General features: G+C 38.0%; 1 protein-coding gene across 1 annotated transcript in view; it reads right to left on the bottom strand.

Moving 5' to 3' along the window:
• Positions 1-1,006: 1,006 nt before the first annotated feature.
• LOC306859059 (single-minded homolog 1-like) overlaps positions 1,007-9,210 on the bottom strand; it is a gene marked incomplete at both ends in the record, with an annotated part of 13,903 nt that continues 5,699 nt past the window's right edge. Inside the window, 7 exons of the mRNA XM_079399866.1 lie at positions 1,007-1,344; positions 2,557-2,659; positions 3,760-3,907; positions 7,232-7,379; positions 7,894-8,000; positions 8,084-8,262; positions 8,374-8,459. Of these exons, the coding sequence (XP_079255992.1) occupies positions 1,007-1,344; positions 2,557-2,659; positions 3,760-3,907; positions 7,232-7,379; positions 7,894-8,000; positions 8,084-8,262; positions 8,374-8,459 (1,109 nt within the window). The remainder of the gene's footprint in view (positions 1,345-2,556; positions 2,660-3,759; positions 3,908-7,231; positions 7,380-7,893; positions 8,001-8,083; positions 8,263-8,373; positions 8,460-9,210) is intronic.

Here is a 9,210-nt window from a genome sequence, read left to right as displayed (position 1 = left end):
TATGATGTAAACCCAGCAAAATATAGTTGTTTTTGCATTAAAATAAAAAGAACTGGGGTGAAGTGACATAAAAATATTGTCACGGTGCAAACAAAAAAACTTTATTTTCGTCATGAATTCTTCAATTTTCCTTTTTCAAGATCTTATTATTCTATGTAAATAATGGATTTTATTTCAATTACCAAATGAAAGGCAATACAACTACATTCTGTAAATCTATAAATAGGGTTTGGAATAATGATAGCGGGGTGAACTGATATGATAATAATGCCACAGCGAAAACAAAAAAGTCAGTTCTTCATGCATTCTTCATTTTTATTCTACTGTAAATCATATTTAAAAAAATAAAATTAAATCAACAAATTAAAAGCAGTACAGCCGATGCTGTACATACTGAAAAAATTGCATCAAAGTAAGCGTTATTAAATAATGCCACAGTGCAAAAAAATAATTTTTCTTCATGCAAAATATAATTTCTTCCTTTTTTAGGTTGTGATCTGACCTACACGTGTTCTTGATACTAGTGCTTGTATAAACAGCAACACGAGAACACAGTCAAATGTGACCCTGGAGCACAAAAGCAGTCATGAGTAGCACAGGTATATTTGTAGCAATAGACAACAATACATTGTATGGATCAAAATTATACATTTCTCTTTTATGACAAAAATCATTAGGATATTAAGATATTTTGTAAATTTCCTACCGTAAATATATAAAAACTTCATTTTTGATTAGTAATATGCATTGCTAAGAACTTCATTTGAACAACTTTAAAGGAGATTTTCTCAATATTAATTTTTTTGCACCCTCAGATTCCAGATTTTCAAATATTGTCTGATCCAAACAAACCATATATCAATGGAAACTGTATTAATTCAGCTTGATGCATAAATCTCAATTTCAACAAATTGACCCTTATGACTGGTTTTGTGGTCCAGGGTCAGATTTTTCCGTGTTTGCATGATTTTTCCAGGCTGGTAAAGCAGCTGCGGGTGTTTTGCGGTCAGCTGCGGTTGCTGATGATGACCGATGTGCCGTTGTGCGCGGTGCTGCTCTGAAAGTGCATGTGTGCGTTCACGTCGTAATGGGACAGTCTGTCCGAGCCGGGACTGCTCAGACCGGACAGCGAGGCTGGACTCCCGTCTCTGTCGTCTCGGTGCAGGACGAGACGAGACGGCCCTCGGCAAACAGAGGAGAAGTAATCGCTCATGCAGCCGTCCTCCACTTTAATCTGCTCCTGCTCCACCCGGCTCTGGGACTCCCTCGCGTGAAACGCCAGGATTTCATGGCAACTGTCTCCCGAATCGCCTGAGGAGCCTGGAGATCCGTCGTCCCAATGAGCTGCCAAAGACATTTCATGAAATCGTGACGTTTTTTGTGAATATCTGCATGCTGAAGCTCCCTGAGGACCGATTATGAACTTCTGTGTTTCTGTGTGTATATAAAGATGTTATGTTTAGTCTATTATCAAGTCAGATTTTAAAGGTGCGTTCAGTAATTGTTTACAATTAAAGTTGTGAATAAAAGAATGGTACTTTTGAAAAATATAAATATGAACACATGTATTTGATCTAGTAATTAACAACTGGCCTAAATGACATCCGCCACAAAACTATTTAAACACTTTCATTTTTCAGATCAAAGTAAGCTGTTTTGATAAACGAGAGGAATGAGAATATATTGAAATAAATACAGTAAGAAATAAAAAACAAAAAAAACTTTTATTAAGGATGCATTAAATTGATCAAAAGTGCCAGTAAAGGAATTTATAATAATACAAAAGATTTATATTTCAAATAAATGCTCTTCTTTTGAACTTTATATTAATCTGTAAATCCTGAAAAATGGATTATATTATTATAGTTTACTAAAACTAAAACTGAAACCATAAAAAAACTGTCAGTACTTGAAATAAAATAAACATATATATATATATAAACTCAATATTAAATCATTAATTAATTAATTTATATGTTTTAAATTAGTATTTAAATGAGTTTATTAGACTTAAATAATTATGGAAAATAAAAAAAATAAAAACTGGTTCAAAATAGTAATAAATCAAACAAAAATCAGCATATTATAATGATTTCTGAAGATCATGTGACACTGAAGACTGCAGTAATGATGCTGAAAATACAGCTGCAGATCACAGAAATAAATTACAGTTTAACACATATTCACATAGAAAACAGCTGTTTTACATTAGAATAATATTTCACAATTTTTACTGTATTTTTGATCAAATAAATGGAGCCTTGATGAGCAGAAGAGACTTCTTTCACAAACATTAACAAATCTAAATAATTCCAAATTTGTTAAGGGTTGTATATCACAGTTTCCACAGAAGTACAACTGTGTTCAACATTGATAATAATCAGAATGTTTCTTGAGAGAATGATTTCTGAAGGTCATGTGACTCACCGTGAGTATGATGGTTGTGTTGAGTTACTTTAGTCAGCGGAGCTCGAGGGGCATCCCACCATCCCTCTCTCCCGCTGACGCTCTGATCATGTGTGTGTGAAGCGTGTGTGTGTGTGTGTGTTTGAGCACACGTGTCCAGTCGCTGTGGGGAGGCGGAGTCTGTCAGAGGGCTGCCGTCCCATTGGCTGTCGTGGTCAGAATCTGAGCGCTCGGGCTGGAAGAACGAAAACTGCTAAAAAAGCAGAACAAGAAATCAAGAGAGAAACCTTCAAAAATACACTCAAGAAAAATAAGTTGATCTTAAAAATTAAAGGTGAAAACATTCATTATCCAGGGACACTGAAAGTGGACATCATGTCTACTGTAATATTTTTTTATATTCTCTAAGAATGATTTATTTTCATTATTCGGCTGGACTCCAGAATCACACATTTTGTCTTTAAAAATTAAGCAATTTATTGAAATTGTTGTAGCTTTTTAGGAATTTCAATTAAACATTAAAAGTGTCCTTTGGTGTCACTCATCATGAAATGTGAACTATTGTAAATGTGCATAAAAAAAATTATAAGAAACTTTTTTCAAATGTTTTCCCTCATTTCTCATTTTAATGTAACTTAAATAATAATAATAATAGTAATAATAATAGCATAAAAACAAACTTATTTTATTTCAGTTAGTTTCCAAGGCAACAATACTCAAACTAAAAAAAACAAAACAAAAAACCCTGAAACTGAAATAAAAAGTAATAAATATTTAGGCTTATTTAAAAACAACAAAAACTTTTAAAAAACCCAATTTGACTAAAACACACATCAAAATTACTGTAACATTAACAAAAATGAACACGAAAGCAGAAAATATAAAATTAATATCTAATTTAAAATATTAACAAAAACAAGGACACATATTCAGCAAGCACACATTTGATCAAAAGTAACAATAAAGGCATTAAGTACATTAGTTAATATGAACTTAAAATATACTACAATAGAACAGTTATTTTGAACTGTAATAATAATTTTTCATAATGTTAATGTTTTTACTGTATTTTTAAGCAAATAAATGCAGCCTTGGTGAGCAAAATTCAAACAATAGTGTGTATAAATAAATAAATAAATACTTACATACAAATAAATAGTACATACAAATGAACCAGTGATGATAATATGGTGAGTGAAAATTGTGACTAAAAATGAATATATTTAACTATCTAAAATATGTATTTTATACATTATGCATTTTTAAAGTGCAGAAGGGATTTGAGAGCGTCTGTGGCTGAGCGTGAAGGTGAGTGTGATAATAATAATTTTATTGATTTATTTTTATTGATACCTGAGAGTACGGAGAAACCAGGATCTTCCTGCTGCTGCTGGACGCTGGGGTTTTGTCCTGCGGCTCCTGATGGTTTGCGTAAGGGAACGCAGGTTTGCTGGGCTTCAGCTGCTCCAGAGACAGCGCCAGGCCTTTATACTCCGTGTCCCTAAACACACACATCATTACAGTAAATATGCTGTATGAGCATCACATTCACTGCTGGAGTTCACCCTCATGACGCATTCGGCTCATTTTTGACAAGCTACATAAAAAATGATAAAAAAATCCATAGATTTTAATACGAGAAAAAACATTTGCATATATTAATTTATAAAAAAAATCATTTTTAACACCTTTAAACACCTTTCGCGTCCAGATCTCTTTAAAAATACCAAATTACATTTAAAAATCCTAAAATATGTATAATGTTTAGTACAAGAAATTAACCCGGCATATGGATTAGGATGATCAAAATACACATGATATATGTGTGTATATATATGTGATATATATATATATATTAGGGCTGCATTAACTTAATAACGAAAAAAATAACGCAATTTATATATAATATTATATTATATAATAATATTATAAATGCATATATTTAATATGTAAACATAAAATGTTTCTTAAATATATACATGCATGTGTGTATTTAAATATAAACCGTACACACATATATTATGTAAAAAATCTTTTATTTTGGATGTGATTAATTGCGATTAATCCTTTGACAGCACTAATTTTTTTATTTTTTTTATTTTTACATATATTAGTTAGATTTGTCTCAAATTACTTCTGTAAAGTACATTTAGGCTCTTTCTCATACACTTTTAGGAATACTTTTTTGGGGGAAGTTTGCACACTCAAGTTACTGATCAGATACAGTATGGTTTTAGCAGACAAATATGAAGTTATGACTGTTTCAGTGGGTCAGACGTGGCCTGTGAATGTGTGAGGTGTTTTCTTAAAGTGACAGGAGGGTTAATCAGTTACGGTCCTTCCAGCGATCACCGCTCTTAAACCGGAGTCCTGTAACACAAAGCAAAGCTTGTGAAATGTGTCTGATGTCTGATTTCACAGCTGTGGTTTAGTGTTTGTCTCGTCTGACCCGCGTCTGAACTTCTGAACTCACCGAGACAGACAGCAAACAGCCTTCATTCTGCTCTTATCATATAAAAAATACACCTGACACGCTTGTGTTACGAGACGCAGGTTCTTCATCATTCCTGACAGCGGTGAGGTAAACATTTATTGTGTTTCAGATGACCTCAGTTTAACACAGCACTGTAAACCAAAGACGTAAAGGAAATAAAAAAAACATAACAGTATTTGATTCGTCTGAAAAATTCAGCTTTGCATCAAAGGTATAAATTACATTTAAAAATATATTTAAATAACAAACAGCTATTTTAAATTGTAAATATGTAATATGTAAATATGTTGTATGTTACCTACCTGTTTTTATTGTATTTAATTTATTTTTTTTAAATTGTATTTATTTTAAACTGTGAGCAGAAGAAACAAAATCATTAAAAAAGCTTACCAAGCCCAAATCTTTGAACAGTAGTGTGTTCAAATATACAGTCAGGTCCATAAATATTGGGACATCGACACAATTCTAACATTTTTGGCTCTATACACCACCACAATGGATTTGAAATGAAACGAACAAGATGTGCTTTAACTGCAGACTGTCAGCTTTAATTTGAGGGTATTTACATCCAAACCAGGTGAACGGTGTAGGAATTACAACAGTTTGCATATGTACCTCCCACTTGTTAAGGGACCAAAAGTAATGGGACAATTGGCTTCTCAGCTGTTCCATGGCCAGGTGTGTGTTATTCCCTCATTATCCCAATTACAATGAGCACCCTGTCGACCTCCCAGACACCACCAGACTATGCTGGAGTAAAGCAATTATTCGGTGTCTGGAGAGCGTTTATCTCCGTTCCGGAACACGGCCAGACCCAGTGCACCATCTCACCGCTGAGATGTCAAGCCCAGAGAGGACTCCCGTTCCAGAGTGGAGCCCAGAGAGGGCTACCGTTCCAGAGTGGAGCCCAGAGAGGACTCCCGTTCCAGAGTGGAGCCCAGAGAGGACTCCCGTTCCAGAGTGGAGCCCAGAGAGGGCTACCGTTCCAGAGTGGAGCCCAGAGAGGACTCCCGTTCCAGAGTGGAGCCCAGAGAGGGCTACCGTTCCAGAGTGGAGCCCAGAGAGGGCTACCGTTCCAGAGTGGAGTCCAGAGAGGGCTCACGTTCCAGAGTGGAGCCCAGAGAGGGCTCACGTTCCAGAGTGGAGCCCAGAGTGGGCTCCCGATCCAGAGTCGATCCCAGAGAGAGCTCCCGTTCCAGAGTGGAGCCCAGAGAGGGCTACCGTTCCAGAGTGGAGCCCAGAGAGGACTCCCGTTCCAGAGTGGAGCCCAGAGAGGGCTACCGTTCCAGAGTCGATCCCAGAGAGAGCTCCCGTTCCAGAGTGGAGCCCAGAGAGGACTCCCGTTCCAGAGTGGAGCCCAGAGAGGGCTACCGTTCCAGAGTGGAGCCCAGAGAGGGCTACCGTTCCAGAGTGGAGTCCAGAGAGGGCTCACGTTCCAGAGTGGAGCCCAGAGAGGGCTCCCGTTCCAGAGTGGAGCCCAGAGTGGGCTCCCGATCCAGAGTCGATCCCAGAGAGGGCTCCCGTTCCAGAGTGGAGCCCAGAGAGGGCTACCGTTCCAGAGTGGAGCCCAGAGAGGGCTCCCGTTCCAGAGTGGAGCCCAGAGAGGGCTCCCGATCCAGAGTTGATCCCAGAGAGGGCTCCCGTTCCAGAGTGGAGCCCAGAGAGGGCTCCCGTTCCAGAGTGGAGCCCAGAGAGGGCTCCCGTTCCAGAGTGGAGCCCAGAGAGGGCTCCCGTTCCCTCCTCTCCATTGTGGCCCATCTGTCCACTGGCTCCGCCAGGCTCCGACAGGCTCCCTCAACCCTCTGGCTCCGCCTTGGTCTGTCGTCGACCATCCTGCACCTCGGAACTGCACTATTCCGGCTGCGCCTCGTCCCTCCATCCCTTCGGCTCCGTCAGGCTCCTCCATCCCTTCGGCTCCTCCTCAGTCCTCTGTCGCTCCAGCTCTACCGCGGCCATCTGGAACCCGTCTCCACCTCAGTCTCTAGCACATCTGCTCCGCCTTGGTTCCCCAGTTCTTCCCCTCGCCCTGGCTCATCGGTTCTCTGTCTCCACCTCGGGCTCCTTCACCACCTGCTCTACCGAAATTGGTCGGCCCCCTGGAGTCGTCAGCACTTCCCTGGCTCCTCCCTCCTTCATCACCGCCCTGGACTCTGTCTGCCCGCTCCCCTCCGGGAGGGGGGAGTATTGTCACGCCCCTGGACAGTTTTGGTTGTGTTTTCCCTCGCCATGTGCTCCATGTCCCAGTTTCTCCCTTGGTTAATTAATTCAGTCCATGCACCTGTGTTTCTCTGATTGTCCTGTGTTTGAGAGTGAAATGTTGGTGTGACTCACGTGAGGACGTAGTTGACGCTGACGATGCAGTGTGGACGAGAGGAGCGGCTATTGTGAACAATCGTGGCATAACTCTGCACCCAAACCCATCCTCCATGTTTGGACAGGAAGCGGTAATATTTAGTGGTCACCTGACCTTTGACCAGCACTGCAGAGACAGAGACACGTGTTAAACATCAAACAGATTCTAATGAACTCATATTACACTCCCTTCTTATATCAGAGACACGCAGAATCTGAATACTTTTAAATCTTATTTAAAAACACATTTTTTTAAGGTTAGCTTTTTCTTGATTATTTAAAATGTTATATTCTAGGCTGTTTTTAATTTGTTTGTTTTTTCCTGCATTTACTGTATCCCTAATACACTGCAAAAAAAGTAAAGTTGCGAAAACTTAAAAGTTTAAGGTAACCAGCTTCAGGAGATTTTCGAGTTCTCAACTTTTTGTTGCATAAACTAAAAACAACAAATTGAGAAAACACAAAAATCTCCTGAAGCTTATATATATATGTTTTGTAATGCAATTTATTCTTTATTTTTTTCTTTACATGAGAAATAAAGAACAGCACAAACACTTTGCATTATTTTCAGTATGAATTTAAAAGATTCAGGACTTTGGATTCCTCTCTTCAAGACGAATATTGATATGATTTGGACTCACGGAGGTGATGAGCGCAGCGCAGGTGAAAACTGTCACAGCTGTGCACGTGATGATACAGGGTCTTCTCAATCAGGTCCTGTGGCTCATATCCTGTCAGCGCTGAAACCCTGAAAAGAGGCACAGAACAGCCCTGAATCAATGTAACATACATAACAGTCCTGTCTCCGTTATCTCTCTCTCTGCCGCTCACCTGGAGTCGAGGAAGATGAGCTTCATGTCTAGACTGGCTCTGAACATGAACATGTTGCTGTGAAGCTTGATCTCGGTGATGGCGCTGGGTGGTAAAGTGTGACCCACCGCCACCAGACCCACGTTCTGATAGCAGCCGTCCAGCGCAGACGTCTTCAGATAGCCGCTGCAGTGGATGACCTGCGGGGTCAAAGGTCACGCTCCGTTAGTGTCCATCAGCTGACACTCTGTTTATCTGTGTGTGTGTGTGTGTGTGTGTGTGTGTGTGTGTGTGTGTGTGTGTGTGTGTACCTTATATCCTCCACTCGTCAGCCCGGCGTTACGTTTGGCCAAAACACACTTCATTCTCAAGAAGAACGAGCGCTCCACTTCATGCTCTGCAAAATTCACATCGCAGTCATCAGTCATGCTTATATGCATGATATTAATACCAATTTAGTCATATTTTTGTCACATTAACCTGGTGTTTTGCTTTTTATACAGTGAAAAAAAATTGGCTTTGAAATAATTTTTACCCAGAAATTGCTAGTAAATGAAAAAAAAAAAAAAAAAAAAAAAAAAAAACTGGCAAGTAACAGACTGAATTAAAGGGACATTTTTCAAGCAGAATGACTAAAATAATTATTGTGTTATTCCAATTATATAATTGTATTTTTATTTATATATTTTCCATCTTATTTTAAGATTTTTTTGTGCCTAAAACTAATTATGTTTGTGTATAATATACATAATTATTGTACAACATACTTCAAAATAATCGTTGTATCTATAAACATTCTTTATACATTTTTTTTATATTTATGTATTTTGTATAATATTTTTTTGTATTCAAAGTTTAAAAATTGCCATTTTTTTGTGCCTAAAACAGTCCTATTTATATTTTAATTGAAATGTTCCCTTACTATTTACAATTAAGTTGAAAATAATTAGTGTAAAGGCTAAAATTATTACTTAAAAATGTATTACTGTAATCTTTGTTTTATTTACAAAACTTAAAAAGCAGATTTTAGATTAAAATAGATTTTATATATATATATATATATATATATATATATATATATATATATATATATAGCAATCAAAACCAACAAAAGAGCAATAATATGTAAGAGCTATAACAAGTCTCAG

This window comes from Barbus barbus, assembly GCF_936440315.1.
Source record: "Barbus barbus genome assembly, chromosome: 39".
Classification (NCBI taxonomy): Eukaryota; Metazoa; Chordata; class Actinopteri; order Cypriniformes; family Cyprinidae; genus Barbus; species Barbus barbus.
The sequence above is the reverse complement of the archived record's forward strand: the minus strand, read 5'-3'. Positions and strand labels throughout refer to the sequence as shown.